This window comes from Hemicordylus capensis, chromosome 1 (genome assembly GCF_027244095.1).
Source record: "Hemicordylus capensis ecotype Gifberg chromosome 1, rHemCap1.1.pri, whole genome shotgun sequence".
NCBI classification, from domain to species: domain Eukaryota; kingdom Metazoa; phylum Chordata; class Lepidosauria; order Squamata; family Cordylidae; genus Hemicordylus; species Hemicordylus capensis.
Window position 1 is genome coordinate 68,772,431 of NC_069657.1, and position 17,144 is coordinate 68,789,574.

Genomic DNA, 17,144 nt, shown 5'->3' on the forward strand with positions numbered 1-17,144 from the left:
TCTATTATCGCCCCCAAATGTTGAATCACATTGCTGGGGACCAGGGAACTCTTTTTGTGGTTCACTAGAAACCCGTGACTGGCTAAGACCGCTAGGGTCTCCCTGATGTCCAGAAGCCCTTTGTCCCAAGATGGCGACCTTATTAAAAGGTCGTCCAGAAAAGGGTAAAGATGTATCCCCCTGGTCCTCAAGTGCGCCACGAGTGCCACCATAATCTTGGTGAACACTCGCGGCGCAGTCGAGAGACCGAAGGGGAGCGCCCGGTACTGGTAATGGACCCCTGCATACGCAAACCGCAGAAACCTCCTGTCCAGAGGGTGAATGGGAACATGGAGGTAGGCCTCCTTGAGGTCTATGGAGACCAAGTAGTCCCTTGATTGCCCTGATGTCGAGCAGGTGGCGAATTGCCTTGAGCATCAGGGCCTGCTTGTGTATGTTGCGGGATAGCGGAGAGGAGAGGAACTGGTCCGGGGGCTGGGATAGGAACTCCAGGCTGTAACCCTGGGAAACTATGCGCTGAACCCAGGCATCTGTGGACGTCCAGGTCCACTGGTGGGCGAAGAATGCCAGCCGGCCGCCCACCTGCGGCTCCGGCATGGAGTCATTGTGGAGAGGGGCATTTGAACCCGGACTTCGCATACTGGCCTGAATGCTGGAACTTCCCTTGAGGCCGGTCTCTGGAGAAGCCCTGGGGTCTGGACCAAGAAGGCTTGTCCTGCTTGTTCTGTCGGGCACGAAAATTAGACCGGTACCCCTTCTGCCCAAAGCTGCTTGAGGAGTGGGAGGAAAAGGAAGAAGAAGCATTAGAGAAGGATCTGCGCTCCTGCCGCTGAACGGAGGAGGGCATAGCCTTTTTCTTGTCTTTAGTCTCGACTAGCACGGGCTCCAATACTTCCCCAAAAAGCTTACCCACTTTAAAGGAAGAATTGGCCAAATTGCTCCTCGACTTCTGATCAACTGTCCAGTTTTTGAGCCATAAGTGTCTCCTGGCTGTGATGTCAGAAGCCATAGCCCGGGCAGACAGCTGGACGGCATCCAGGGAGCCGTCGGCCATAAAGGCAGAAGCCTTGCCTAACTTATTGAGACCCTGACGAAGGGCCACGAGCTCCGGCGGAACCATGGGAAGAAGGTCCCTAACCCATAAAACAGACGCTCGAGCAAAAATGGAATTGGCCACCAAAGCCCTGACAGCAAGGGCCGAGGCTTCATGTGATCTGCGTAATGCAGCATCACACTTCTTGTCCTCCACATTACGAAGAACCTCATCCCCGTCCTTTGGAAGGACTGCCCCAGTTACGAGAGCAGCAACCTCCTTGTCCACCGGAGGGACCTGTAACATATCCATAACTGGTTTGGGAATAGTGTAAAGTCGTCTAACCCCGGGTGGAGGACCCTTGCTTTCTAAGGGCCGGTCCCATTCACTTTGAATAATGTCTAGAAATATCTGGGGACAAGGGACAGCCACTTCCGGGGCCTTCAGCGAAGGTAACACAGCCGGATCCCCTTCTGGCACCTCCTGTGGTGGAGAAACAAACCCCTCCAAGCGGAGGGACTTCCAGGCCTTATGAAGGAGAACTGGGAAATCAGTTTGACTAAACAAACGATAGGGGGCCTGGGAAGGCGGCAAAAACTCTCCTTCATCTCCAGACAGCTCCCCCTCCTCCTTGCCTGAATCAGAGTCCTCAGAAGGCTGTTCCCCTTCTTCCTCTGGAAATAAGACGGGTGCTGCTGAAGTAGCCCCTTGCCCAGAAGGGCGAGAAGGAGCACAGGGCAACAGGGTAGGCGGTCCCAAAGGTGCCCGCAAAGACCCAGGAGCGCACGGCTGAGGTGGCAAAACGAGAGGATTTCCCGCCTGTTCCCCCGAAATGGCGGCCGAATCGACTGTTCCCGCCGCCTGGGGATTCAAAATGGATGCCGGAGTGGTGGAGACGAGAATTTGCCGGGTGAGATCAGGGACAAGTTTGCCAAACTCCTCCGCAACTACCCGCCGGAGGACGGCAGCGAAACTTGGAGGAATCTCCTCCTCAGGCGCACCAGGAGACCTCCGTTCTAGAGAGGGAGGAGAGGGATAGGCGCGCTTGGCGGCAGGCTCTCCCAAGCGTGAAGTCCCTACCTGGCAAAACGAGAGGGTTTCCCTTACTGTTCCGAATGGGGCCGGGGTGCCGCGCCACAGTCCATAACTCTCGGAGGGGACGGGATTCCCCCGCCCGGCTGATCCTCCACCTGAGTCCCCGAGCCGCTCTCCAATAGCGGCGGGAGGGACTGGGTCCCCCCGCCAGACACCCCATGCCCTCGACCAATGCCCGCAGGCGATTGAGGTGCGACGCGCTTGGCCGCGCGCGCTGCCGCCTTCTTCTCCTTAGAGAGCTTTTTCGGCTTCTTCGGCTGGGGGGGCTGAGTCACGGGTGCGGGTGAGGTAGCCGCAGCCCACTCAGCATGGCACACCGCCGGGGCGATGGAGTCCTCAGAGAGGGAGGGAGAGGCCTCCCTCTCACAGCGCGAGCCAGAAACCTTCATGGTTAAAAACTCACCGCCGCGAATGCAGGAGAGATTGCGAGCGGAGCGCTAGGACAGGTCTTTTCCCTCTTTATGCCCCAAACTGCTAGCTAACAGAAGGCAGTAGAAAATACAAAGAGGTGAAAACTGGAGTGAAGCAAAAGGAGAGCACCTGCTTGGAGCGAGACAGGGCTAAGACTGAAGAGGCGAGGGGGTTGTCCCTCCCTCCTGCTATCAAGATCTTTTCTGATTGGCCCTGTCTCGGAGCAGTAGGTGGCGACAACCCATGTTCCTCGGATACAATCCTCGTCTGAGGGAGAATGGAAAAACAAAGCTATCCAGCTTCCACAATATGATCTTGAGAATGTACCCGCCATTTTCAAGAACATCAGGAATCTCTTTGAAGTTCTGAATCTCATTGATAGGGAACCAGAGGAACTGTGGAATGAAATCAAAGAGGTTGTTAAGGACTAGTATTAAAAGAGACTATCAAAAACCAAGAAACTGAAGAAAGTAAAATGGATGTCAGAACAGACAGTGGAAATTGCCCAGAAGAGGAGAGAAACTGAAGTGAAGAAAGATAAAGACTTCTGGAAGGAACTTAATAGGGAATTTCAGAAAGCTCTTAGAACAGACAAGCAGCAGTAATACAAAGACATCTGTAAAGAACTTGACGATGGGAATAGACACAGAAAAACAAGGAAAGTTTTCCAAAAGATCTGTGAACTCAGAGGGAGGTTCCATCCTTGAATTGGTATGTTAAGGGATGCCAAAGGACAGATAGTAACTGACTCAGAGAAGATCAAACAGAGGCATATACTGAAAATAAGTACAGCAAGAACGTCAACATCCAAGATACTTCAGAGGATATTCCCTACTTGCAAGAACCTCTAATAATGGAAGATGGAAGTTAGATCAGCACTCTGGTCATTACCAAGTTGGAAGGCTACAGGAATTGATGGAATAGCTACAGAAATATGGCAGGCAAAAGAAGAAGAATCAGTCAAGGCTCTAACCAAACTATGCCAGCAAATTTGGAGAATGACACAATGACACAGATTGGAAGAGGTCAGTCTACATACCCATACCAAAGAAAGGAGACTTAACAGATTGCGCAAACCATCACACAATATCCTTAATTTCATTTGCTAGCAAAGTAATGCTCAGGATCGTCCAAAACAGATTAGAGCCCTACGTGGAAAGGCAAATGCCAGATGTTCAAGCTGGTTTCAGAAAAGGCTGAGGAACAAGTAACATTACTGCTGACACATGCTGGATAGTTGAGAAAGCCAAAGAATATCAAAAAGAAGAAAGATGTCTGCATTTTGCTAGAGAACTCAACATAATGGTTGGCTTCTTGGAAAATGAAATTTCCATCTACTGGATCTACTAACCGCCCAGAGATGAAAGTTTGGGGCGGTGCACAAATTTGATAAATAAATAAATAACTGCGGGAACATTATCTGGCAAAAAATATTTTATTATTATTTATTTGTGAGCCGTCCAGAGAACAATTGTTATGGGGCAGCCCATAAGTAACGTTGTTTTTATTGTTACTCCCCCATTTAACTGTCATAGTTGCTTTCCCTTTGTTCCAGTGCAAAACCTGTTATATTTCTGATGTACTGTACTGCCATTTTGAAAAAAGCTATATAAAGAGTAATCTTATGTACTCTTGCAGTGAACTCAGTGGGACTTATTTTCAATTATGCAAAGGATCAGGCTGTACATCCAATTTCCTTAATGCAACTAACAGTGATATTTTAGTATTGAAAAGCAAAATGTTGTCTCCTGTTTTGGTTACTTACCAGGTGTTTCTTGTAATGATGAAGTCAAAGCTAAAAATCTGCTGGTGTTTTCTACTTCTTCAGTAGTTACAGAGGAGCTTTGAGATGTCATAGACTGTATACAGACAAAATATATACGGCCCATACATGAAAGAGCAAAGTCCAGAAGATTGTGAGAAGAGCACAAAGCTGGGCATAAACTCAATGGGGTTACATGCAATACCAGATTTTCATATTTAGCTTTGTCACCACATGGCCTACTTAGCGGAACCTTTTTGTGACAACTTGCTTTAGATTAGTAACATGGTAAAAATTTCTTCAACTAGTACAACACAGCCACAAGCCTGGTGTAAGCACAGAGAAGAGCACTTTTCTTACCTCTAATATAAATCAGTGTTGTTAATACTGTGCTAAAGAACATGACTATACTGTATACTGAACAGTACAGACACCCATAAATGCTGCATCAAACTACATGCTTGTTATAATAACTATTAAAAATGTATTTGTATGTACAGGTTTAGCACAACTATGTGACTTAATGCCAGGTGGGCCTTTGGAATCCAGTATATTCAAAAATTCAAGATCTATCATTCACCAAATGATTTGAGTTGTCACATAACCATTTCTATAAATTCCCCATATAAGGCCAGCACCTGATTTTCTTAAACCAACAGGCAATTTAATTTGACTGAAACTGACAATTATAGACGAAAGAATTGTCAGCGTTATCTACATGAAACCGCTGGGAGAGATCATCCGGAGATTTGGTGCAGGGTGTTATCAGTATGCTGACGACACCCAAATTTTTTCTCCATGTCATCATCATCAGGAGAAGGCATAACCTCCCTAAATGCCTGCATGGAGGCAGTATGGGCTAGATGAGAGATAATAAGCTGAAGCTGAATCCAGATAAGATGGAGGTACTTATTGTGCGGGGTCGGAACTCATGAGAGGATTTTGATCTGCCAGTTCTGGATAGGGTCACACTTCCCCAGAAGGAACAGGTACGTAGTCTGGGTGTCCCAGGCTGAGGCAATGGTCAGAGGTGCCTTTTATCAGCTTTGGCTGATACACCAGCTGCAACCATTTCTTGAGCTACGTTTATTAATTTATTTAACATATTTTTATACTGCCCAAAACTTCCGTCTTTGGGCGGTTTACAACAAAAACAGAAAAGTTAAAACATTAGTTAAAACAGATACATTTAATTTAATTTAATTTAATTTAATTTAATTTTAAATTAAATTTAAATTAATTTAATTTAATTATTTATTCGATTTCTATACCGCCCTTCCAAAAATAGCTCAGGGTGGTTTACACAGAGAAATAATAAATAAATAAGATGGATTCCTGTTCCCAAAGGGCTCACAATCTAAAAAGAAATATAAGATACACACCAGCAACAGTCACTGGAGGTACTGTGCTGGGGGTGGATAGGGCCAGTGTCAACAAATGAAATTAAAAATTGGTTAAAATAAATGACAACAAAAAGTTAAAACATTAAAACAGTTTAAAACCTTTAAACAATATTTTAAAACAAAGTTAAAACTATTAAAGCAGTATCTAATTAAAAGCCTGGGTGAACAAATGTGTCTTTAGGTGTTTTTTTTTTAATTGTCAGAAATGGGGAGGCTCTTATTTCAGCAGGAAGCACATTCCAAAGCCTCGGAGCAGCAACTGAGAAGGCCCGTCCCCGAGTAGCCACCAGATGAGATGGTGGCAACTGCAGACGGACCTCTCCTGATGATCTCAATAGGTGGTGGGGTTCATGACAAAGAACACAATCTCTTAAATACCCAGGGCCCAAGCTGTTTAGGGCTTTATAGGTTACTAGTAATTTTAAGCCAGTTAAAATAACGGGCGCTAGTAGGATTGTGTAGAAATGTTTGTCTGATTTGTATCTCCTCCATAGCAAGGGTCGTGGTTTTTTCTTCTTGTTGTTTTTGTGTATTTATTATGTTTTTAGACAAACTGTTAACTTGCCCCCCTTTTTGTGTTGTTGGTGACCTGTTTAAAGTGTGTAAGAGTAAAATTTTCAATTTGGAAACATATTTAGTCATTACTTTTCCTTAGTTGACTAATCCGTTGAAAACACTGAAAGTCCAGCACAGGAAAATATGATAAGCAAAAATGCCTCAACAGAGCAAACACTATGTGGTTTACCCTCTGGGCTCCTTGCAGCTGGGATGGGCTCGCCGAAGCTGCCTCTGCCAGACCCGTTGCCGCCGTTTTTCTCCTCCTGGCGGTCGGGTCGGATATACTGTCCGCCTCCGTGCCACCAGGCCTCGGCCTGGATGTTGGATTCGAATTGAGTCTTGCTCCACTTGTGCTCCAATCGTTAACCTTGCTGCTTCAGGCCCCACAGTTCTTCCGTATACCAAGGGGCCAATTTTGCAGCAGGTCAGAGAGGATACTTAGGAGCGATCATGTCTTCTGCTCCAGTGAGTTTGCTGTTCCAGTTCTCCACCAGAGCATCAACAGGATCGCCGACAGAGCCAACACTAAATCCCTCCAAGGCTTCTTGGAACCCTATTGGATCCAATAACCTTCTCAGGAGGACCATCCTAATAGGCCCTTCAGCCCTGTGAAGGTGGGAAATGATTGTAAGCCCAACCTTAACCAGATGGTGGTCTGTCCATGACAATGGGGAAATCTCAGAAGTCCCCACCCATGGAACACCACCCTGATCAGAGTGAAAGACCAAATCAAGCGTGTGACCAGCAATGTGCATCAGTCCCGAGACCACTTGGTCTCATATATGACCTCAGAACAGTAGTACATCTGCTGGTCACCTCCAGACTATTGCAATGCGCTCTAAGTGGGGCTGCCGTTGTATGTAGTCCAGAAACTGCAGTTGGTCCAGACTGCGGCAGCCAGGTTGGTCTCTGCGTCATCTCGGAGAGACCATATCACTCCTATCTTAAAACATCTACACTGGTTGCCGATAGGTTTCCAGGCAAAATACAAGGTCTTCGTTATAACCTACAAAACTCAAAACAGCTTGGACCCTGGGTATTTAAGAGAAATGTCTTCTTCACTATGATCCACACTGCCCATTGAGATCATCAGGAGAGGTCCGTCTGCAGTTGCCACCAGCTTGTTTGATGGCTACTCGAGGACAGGCCTTCTCCATTGCTCCCCTGAGGCTTTGGAACACACTTCCTGCTGAAATAAGAGCCTTCCCATCTCTTACAACTTTTAAAAAGGAAGTCAAGACACATTTGTTCACCAAGCTTTTAATTAGATACTGTTTTAATTGTGTTTTTAATAGCTTTAAAGTTTTAAATTTTAAATTGCTGTAAGGTTTTAACCTTTTTATTTGTTGTCTTTATTGTTTTGTTGTAAACTGTCCAGAGGCTTCCATTTTGGGCAGTATACAAATGTGTTAATTAAACAAACAAAAAATAAAATAGATCATGCTAGTTTACATAAACGTTTGCTCACAAAATTATCTGAGAATTAAATCACATGCTTCTAACCTGAAAATCTTCCCACAGTTTTGTTCTCATTTCTCTGCCTTTTTTTTTAATGGCCCTTTCTTGAGATTGTTTGTTTGCCAATATCTCATCCAACCTTTTCATCTTTTTTATTGCTTTTTGGAGGAGCGGATCTTCTTCTCTCTCTTTAGAATCTTCCACCTTTGTAGAACTGCCTAATTAAACATAAAACAGACTATTAAAAATCAAAGTTGATCTTTAAAAAAAATCTTAGTAGCATTTCAGGATAGCATTTCAAGCTGAACAAATTAAAGTTGCTAAAATCTCACTTCTTCAAACATCTAATGAGAAATGGATATGTTTCAGCTTCGTGAATACCATAATATTTGTGTGGGTCCTTCAACCGTATGATCATACCAAAGAAATGAGAATAAATATTTTGATCACAAGATAAATTTGTTATGATTCCTTTATTTTTAGCTATCTATAGGTAACCACATCTCAAAAGGGTACAAAGTTGGAATGCTGACATTACATGGAGAAAGGTTTAAAATGAAGTCCATTCAACAAGAGTGAGAGATTATTTAAAAGAAAGCAATGTCATAAAGTGCAAAGTGGAAGCTATTGTGCTGAAGTGCTTCTCCTTGATGATAAGGATATTTTAAAACACAAAAAACAAATCAGGTCTGCGTGCCTTTCCTATACAGATTTTGTCTCTGTACAAACGATTTTGTCAATATATTGTTGTAAGTAATCTGTCATATTTCTGATAAGTAGTCTGTTGAATTTGTTCTGTCATACCTAGCTTCTAAAAGGGTGTTGTGACAGAACCCAGAGTTTCCCGAGACGCACAAGGAAAAAAATATGCTGTACTCCATAGAACTAACAGCAGTTTTGTGGCAGGGGCGGGATTTCCATGAGGGAGTGGGTTCAAAGGATTAAATACTCTTTTCCATAACACAGCTTCTATGATATCTAGCTGCCGCCCCCCCCCGCCCCAACCGCCCCCTGCAACTACTAAATGGTGGTAATCCTGTCATGGGAACTCCCATACCATGTATACTCTGGCCATAATTTACAAAATAGCATGTTTTTGATTGCAACACAAAGTCCCCTGAAAATCCCTTTGCACACCTTTTAGGTGATAAACAATGAATAGAGCTCCAAGGGAGGAAAGCTGGTCTTGTGGTAGCAAGCACAAATTGTCCGCTTTGCTAAGCATGGTCTGCCCTGGTTTACATTTCAATGGGAGAGTACATCTGTAAGCAAAACAGGTTGCTTACCTGTAACAGATGATCTGGTAGTGGTTCCATACATTCATAATGACTGGGTTCTGCTCCTGCGCAGACCATGCTTCGGATAGAATTTGCTAGCTCCTCATGACGCCCAACCGCCAGCAGCACGTGACTGCAGTACCCTTAAGCAGTGGTTGGGCGTCCCCTTCTTCAGTTTCTTGGTGGCCGATAAGCCACTGTGTTTGACTGGACTTGGGAGGTAGAATGACCGTAGAAGTAGACTTTGATGTAGCGTGTAGATGTAGACCTTGATGTAGTTTGTAGATGTAGACTTTGACATAGCTTGTCATCTGTCTGCAGTGGGGAAGGACGGGTAGGTCTTATGAATGTATGGAACCACTACCAGATCATCTTACAGGTAAGCAACCTGTTTATCTGGATAGTGGTTCCATACATCCATAATGACTGGGTGAATAACGAGCTGTCCATCCCAGTGGTGGGAGCAGCAAGCTACAGCAGAACTCTCTTCAAAACTGCCCGTCCAAACTCCGCCGCTGCTGCCATCCTAATGTCCAAGGCGTAATGTTTGATGAATGACTGGTGCGAAGCCCATGTTGCTGCCAAGCAGATGTCTTGGAAGCTGATACCTGCTAGGTGTGCTGCTGAAGTGGCATATGCCCTGGTGGAGTGGGCCGTATTGTTGACAGTGGTGCAACTTTCTGTAGCTCATAGGCCATCTTTATTAATTCCACTAACCAATACGCCAGCTTTTGGCGAGAAGGGGACTGGCCCCTATGCCGGCCTTTTTCACAAATGAAAAGGAGTCTCGTCTTCCAGATGCAATGAGTTGCTTTTAGATAGTAAAGGAGTGTCCTCCTCACATCCAGAGAATGCATTGCCCTCTCCAACGGCATTCCTGGATCTCTAAAGAAGGTTGGCAAGACGATATCTGTATTTAAGTGGAAGTCAGAGACGATCTTCGGTCTGAAGTCAGGATCCAAGCGCATAAGAATGCGGTCTACGAAAAATTTGGTATACGGCTCATCCATCCAGAGTGCCTTAAGCTCACTGACTCTCTGCGCTGTGGTTATTGTCACTAAGAATAGCGTCTTTAAGGTTGTCAGTTTCAATGACGCAGTAGCCATATGCTCAAAAGGGTGCTCCGTCAGCGCCCCAAGCACCAGAGACAAGCTCCATTTCTCTCCCAGCTGTCTAATTGGTGGATATAGATTGTTTATACCTTTAAGGAAGTCCTTACACCTAGGATGAGAGAAAACCAACTTGCCATCCCATCCCACGTGACGTGACAACAATGCGGCCATGTGAACCTTTATGGATACCTTGGCCAAGCCCGTTGACTTTAAAGAGGTAAGATATAGGAGTACGTCTTTTAGGCCGGCTGCTTTTGGCGAGAAATGATGCTCTCAAGCATATGCAAAGAACCTCCACTATTTTGCCTTATAGCTCCGTCTCATAGACCCTTTACGGATGTTCAAAAGGATCTTTCTCAATAGCCTATCCTCCAGGCCGTGATATTGAGCACTGATAGATTGGGGTGCAGCACTCAGCCTTGATCTTGAGATATCTGCTCTTTCCACTTGGGGAGACGTCTGTATGTCCCCTTCGAGAGTCTGAGTAGCTGTGTGAACCAAGGTTGACATGGCCACCATGGAGCTATTACAAATGCCCTTGAATGCTCCTGTAGCAGCTTGGCCACCACTTGCGGCAGGAGCAGAGTTGGTGGATACACACAGAAGAAGCTCTGTACCCACTGATATTGAAAGGCATCGCCTTTTGAATAAGTGCCCAGAACCATCTTGGAGCAGTACGTGTTGCACTTCTGATTGTGTTCCGTCGTAAACAGGTCCACCACTGGAAGGCCCAAAACTGCAAACAGTTGCAGTAGTGATTGTGTTGTGCATCTCCCACTCGTGCTGATGCAAAACCACCGCCCTGCTCAACAAATCTGCCAAACAGTTTTGGGTGCCCTTGATATGTATAGCCTGCAAGTGGATTTGTCTCGGGATACACCAATTCCACACCTGGAGGCTGAGGTTGCAGAGAGTTCGCGACACAGTACCCCCGTTTGTTCACATAGGCTATTGCTGTGGTGTTGTCCATCTGCAACTGGATCACTGCACCTGGCACTTTGTCTTGAAATGTTTGCAGCACCCTGTACGCTCCCAGCCGCTCCAGAAAGATGATATGGTTCAGAGCTTTGTTCCTGGTCAAGGCCTTGAGCTATTGCTGTTCCCATGTGAGCACCCCAGCCCCACATCAATGCATCTGTTGTTAGGATGCACGTTGGTAAAGGGGCCTTGAACAGCACCCCCCATAAGAGATGATCCGGTTTTGTCCACCACAGCAATGAAGTCAAAATCTTGCGTGGTATCAATAGCTGTTTGGACTGAGGTTCGACCATGGTGCGGAAGGAGCGGAGAAACCAAAGGTGCAGATTCCTCATCTGCAACTTTGCATACGGTACTGTGGTGGTACAGGAGGCCATCAAGCCTAGCAGTATTAGAATCGCCCTTGCTGATTGTTGAGGTGTTGTGTTGAATCTTCATATCATGGCACAGGTGCATAGGTATCTCTCTTCTGGCAGATACGCCCTCTGCTCCAGCATATCGAGGCGAGCGCCGATATACTGTAAGCTCCTTGTTCGTATTAGGTGTGACTTTTTCCAATTGATCTGGATTCCCAGGTCATCAAGAAATGTCCTCACCACCTCTATATCATTGTGAAGCTGCTCCTTGGTCTTGGCTGTTAGCAGCCAGTCATTGAGGTACAGATAAATCGAAAGCCCCAGTACCCTGAGGTGCATGACAATGACGGCCATGCACTTTGTGAAAACCCGTGGTGCCGTCACCAGGCCAAAGGGAAGAACATTGTACTGGTAAATTTGTGTTCCCAAGGTGAAGCGGCGATACTTTCGATGACTCTGTTGTATGCCTACATGAAAGTACGCATCCTTGAGGTCGAGCGTTGCAATCCATTGCTCCTCGTGGAGTAGCGGAAGGATGGCTTGCAACGTTGTCAACTGGAACGTTTGTACTTCAATGTATCAATTGAGCCAGTGCAGGTCCATTATTGGACGTATACCCCCGTCTCGCTTGGGTATTTGGAAGTACCGGGAATAAAATCCCGTCTAGCTTTGAGCCCACTGCACTGGTGATATGGCCTCCTTCTGCAGCACGTGCTGCACTTCCTCCCGCAATACTGGAATGTCCGGGGTAAATCTCATTCCTGTAAATGGTGGAACTTCCTTGAACTCCAGAGCATAACCTGTTGTGACTATTTGCAGGACCCATTGGTCTGATGTTATGCGGTGCCATTCCTGAGCATGGCTTGCCAGCTTGATGGTAGTTCTGGCAGGCGTCAAGTTGATCTTGTTCCTTGCGCTCTGGTCGTTGTTGTTTAGTTTGTGGGAAAGAGAGACCAAGATGTTGCTGGCTAGTGGGCTCGCAGGCTGATCAAAGTTGCTGCTTCGGCTGTTGTGCTACCTTATTGAGGCCTTGTTGTAAGACAAGTAATAAAATAAGCGTTTGAGGAGCAGTAGTTTCCGAAGACGCGATCGCTTAGGTGGTCAACAAGAAACTGAAGAAGGGGACGCCCAACCGCCGCTTAAGGGTACTGCAGTCACATGCTGCTGGCAGTTGGGCATCGTGAGGAGCTAGCAAATTCTATCCGAAGCATGGTCTGCACAGGCGTAGAACCCAGTCATTATGGATGTATGGAACCACGATCCAGATCTGTAAGATATTGCCCTTAAGGGATCGGCTGCTCTGGGAAAAGCACCTGCATATTTGCATGCAGATAGTTCCAAGTTCCCTCCCTGGCATCTCCAAGATAGGGCTGAGAGAGATTCCTGCCTGCAACTTTGGAGAAGCCACTGCCAGTCTGTGTTGACAATACTGAACTAGATGGACCAATGGTCTGACTCAGTATATGACAGCTTCCTACGTTTCCTCTGCCCATTCTGAGAAAGAAGAATTCACAATACCTGTTTGTAATTTAGTCAATTTATCCCAAGGAACAATGCTGCAGTCAGAAGGCCTGTCTTCAGCACAGTCATCTTTAGAATCTACTGATCTTACAACATATTCTGAAAAACAGAAGCCATTCAGAATACAATATAAACACTCCTGTCTCGAAAAAATATCTTGTGGTTGGCTTCATAGATACATTTCATAGCTAAGCACATCCCCCCACAGAAATTTCCGCCTCATCTCAGAGGACCAACTATTACATGAAACTAAAATAAACTGTTATAGTTTTTATCATCCCAAGAATGCAATATCCATTAAGTTTGAGCACAAATTTATCAAGTAAAAAGCTTATCACTTAATGACTAACAGTTTATCTGACTGTGAGTTGGTCCTAAGTTTAGAAACACTGGCTGATATCCAGATTAAATTACTCAGAAATAATTTTAAATGACTACTTAATTTCAATAGGTCTACTTAGGAGTAATTTAGTCTGGATGTCAGACTAGATGTCAGCCAATGGAAAGGCATGAAAGGAGGCAAGGAAGAAAAATTGGGGGGCTTATTCTGAATTGTACTATTGTACTAGTAATACTACTGAATAACTTTGTATATTGGTACAGTATAGGCATGCCTGAATAAGCCCTGAAGCGCAAAATCCTGTTGTTGAATATATTCATTTTTCTAGTGAAAATTACTCATACAGTACTATCTTTATTTTACATTCATGGAATTTCCACTCTGAAGCTCTACAAAGCAGAGAAGCAGAATTTTTCCATCATGATATAACGATAATAATGTGTCGTTCTATTCTAGCAAAGTTAACTTAAATATAACTTTCATACCTTTAACTTTATTTGTATTCTGTATCTGCAGCTGGAAACTACAATTAGTTTTTCTTTCCACTATTTCTTCTGAGGTTCTCATTTTTTTGGTCCCATACTCTTTTCCATTACCATCATTATTTTCTTTTGTGTTGTCTTCTGTGAGATTATTGTAAATCTCAAGGCAATAATCACCCTAGAAATGAATGTGCAAACTGAGAGTTTCAGCAGAGATAAAAATCTTCTTGTTAAAAACTGCTGGCTTATTATAATCTGGAACCATTAATAAAACCTACATTATAATGCCATGTTGGATATAATCCAAGGAACTGACAAGACTTTTAAGCACTTAAATTTTGATCTGTTTTATAGCACGCTTGTAAACAGCCACTCACCTGGTCACCTCTGATAAATAAGAATCATTTCGAGGGAACTAGACAGGAAAGCTTTACAGAGGTTGTTTTCCTTTTCCTTTTATGCCACAAACAACAACAACACCTGTGGGCAGGTAGTCAAAAAAAATGCATGGCCTTGCTTATAAGGCCGTTAGAAGCATAAGTCTTGCTTATATTGCTGTTATACACAGCAAAAAGAGAGAATGGGCAGCACCCGAGAATGAAAAATAAGCACAGAGGCAAGTCTCATATTGATATCTCCCAAAATATGATTTGTGCATACAATGAACAAATTATGTCTAAGCCTTGGAGACAGAATGCTGTAAAAGGTGCTCTACTAGATAAGGACCTCTAAGGAAGTCTTTTTAATGTCAACATCCATTAAGCATTTCACATCCTATGAATAAATTACCATTTCTGAGATAACAGTTTGAGGCTCACCTATCTTTGTGTTTTTTACACAGGTAAGCTGAGATGAAAGACTTTGCAAGTAAAAAGTACACATGTATCAAAGCTAAAATGCTTTATCACAAGCACTAAATGTGGGTTTTCCCGGCACACGCATCACTAATGTGGAAAAAAGTATAAACATCCCAGAAACCTAGAAGTACAAAAAATCTTAAATAAGAAAAACATAAATAAGAAAATAAGGCAAGGATTACAGTGGTCATAACAATTACCTTTGGTGAGTCAAGCTCTGGGGTTAGAATCTCTAAGGATGCACTTAAAACTCTGCTTCCATGATTAATTCTTGAGCTAGATGCTGGCCTTGAAATTTCATCCAGGCTTCCCCTTGTAATATCCATTTGTAGTCTTTAAAAAGCAGATAAAGACAGCATATACATGGAATAAATTAAACGTATTTCATAATCAAGTGTCACCTGCAGTCATCAGGCTACCCTTGTCTTACAGGTTTTTCTGCCTTAATGTTTATTAGATAGAGACAAAATTACATGACCACATGGAGCAATGGGATGTTAGTTAACAACTTATTCCCATGAACAAATTAAGAGGCAAGAATGTAGCTTCCACTCAGGTCTGCTCAACATACAATGGACTAGTTCAGACATAAAGTGGAGCCACAGTTAAATCTTGGTTTCACACTATAGCTCCGCTTGTGCATGAGTTGGAAGAATTCTACTTTCAGCTGAGATTAGAAACAAACCAAGATCAGTTGTGATGTCCAAACTGACCCATCTTGGTTTATTCAAACTGAGATATGCACTCAATTTGAAGTGGGTTTTTGTCACTTGGTTTACTTCAAACCATTTGGTAGGAATAAATAAACAAGTTGTTCTAGTGAGAACTATTCTGCCTACTTTTCTTTCACTATCTCTACAACTGGACTAAATTTGGTTCAAACTGAGGTCCACAAGTTAGACCTCTTGTTCCTCAAATGCTCACATGTCCATCATCTTGGATTGAAGAAGATGCCATCATTACAAACAACATCACTGAGGTGACCCTGTGTGTCACTCACTACAACTGTACCAAATTTAGTTCAAATCTGTCAGACAGTCCACAAGTTAGCACACTTTTGCCTCAAATGTTCACACATCTGCCATCTTGGATCGGGGTGGATGACATAATCACAAACTACACCATTGGGGCATTGCTATGTGTCCCTATAGCTGTAGCAAATTTGGTTCAAACCAGTTAGGCCAAATTTGTCCACTTATGCCTCAAAGGTTTGTGATGATGTCATCCACCCCCATTCAAGATGGTGATGTAGATTTTTCACCATCTTGAAAAATCCACCATCTTGAATGGGGATGGGTGACATCATCACAAACTACGCCATTGAGGTTTCCATATGTGTCCCTACAACTGTGCCCAATTTGGTTAATATTGGTCCAGGCATTGCGAAGTTGATGAGGGACACACACACACGGACACACAAGATGCTGAGTGATCTCATAAGCCTACTGGAAAGTAGGCCAAAAATCAGTCGGTTCAGATGCCACAACCAATCTTGGTTTGCTTCTAATTTCAGTCAAAAGCAGAATTCTTCCAACACGCACAAGAACAGGGAAGTGAGGAGCATGTAATCCTGAGGCCCGGAGATAGCACACAAACCAGGATTTTACCATGGTCCTGATGATGTCTGAACTGGCACATTTCGAGCTAAGAGCTTACCAATTCAGTCTGCTGCACAAAAGCTTCAGACACGCAGGAGCCCTACTATTAAGGGATGGAAAGAGGGCAAGCAATGTATGCAGAGGGTGGGGTGGCACCTAATGCATTATCCTAAGAGTCATGGGAGTAACATCATGTCTCTGTCCCCAAAGGGCTCACAAGCTAAAAAGGCACATTAGACAGACACCAGCAACAGCCACTGGAGGGACGCTGTGCTGGGAATGGATAGGGCCAGATACTCTCCCCCTACTAAATATAGGGAATCACCACATTTAAAAGGAGCTTCTTTGCCCAGTTAGCAGGGGTTAGCAGATAAGAACATGCGATTCTAATCAACGGCGACTTTCTCTGTTGTGCTATCCTGACAACCTGTCAATATATATTTAATAACGTAACATCCTATATACCTAATTTTTAGAGCTGGTTCGAGACCTTCGTTCCGCACATAGTGAAAAACGGCTATAATTTCCAAACAAAGCCCATAATAAACTCACCCAAATGAGGATTTCTGAAGAGTTCCGTACGAGACAGAAGCAGCAAAGAGCTCTGTAAACAACCAGCCATGAGACACTTAGCTTCTGGGTTGCTATGGCAACCCGTTCGAACTACCAAATCCCGGAAGTAGGGCGGATATTAAGGGCGGAAGTTAGACCTGTGGCTTCGCATAGCCGTGATAGACATGCGTAAGACCTGTTGCGGCTCCTTCACAGCAGAAGTATCTCAAGTCAAGGAGGTTTCTGTTCCATGCAATCAATTTTACGGGTACTCTTCTGTGTCCATGGTTTTCATTGATTGGGTTAATGTTTGGGTTTCTACGACTCTTGCAGTTGTCCGAGGAAGAATGC

At 44.3% G+C, this 17,144-nt stretch overlaps 1 protein-coding gene across 2 annotated transcripts in view; it reads right to left on the reverse strand.

The window, feature by feature from the left end:
* Positions 1–16,915, reverse strand: part of FSIP1 (fibrous sheath interacting protein 1) — a 120,083-nt gene extending 103,168 nt beyond the window's left edge. For both annotated transcript variants that reach the window (XM_053257562.1, XM_053257552.1), the window contains exons 1-6: positions 16,794–16,915; positions 14,844–14,976; positions 13,790–13,964; positions 12,962–13,063; positions 7,766–7,938; positions 4,305–4,398 (exon numbers count right to left, since the gene is read on the reverse strand). In XM_053257562.1, the coding sequence (XP_053113537.1) occupies positions 4,305–4,398; positions 7,766–7,938; positions 12,962–13,063; positions 13,790–13,964; positions 14,844–14,969 (670 nt within the window). In that variant the 5' untranslated portion in view covers positions 14,970–14,976; positions 16,794–16,915. The remainder of the gene's footprint in view (positions 1–4,304; positions 4,399–7,765; positions 7,939–12,961; positions 13,064–13,789; positions 13,965–14,843; positions 14,977–16,793) is intronic.
* Positions 16,916–17,144: the final 229 nt, after the last annotated feature.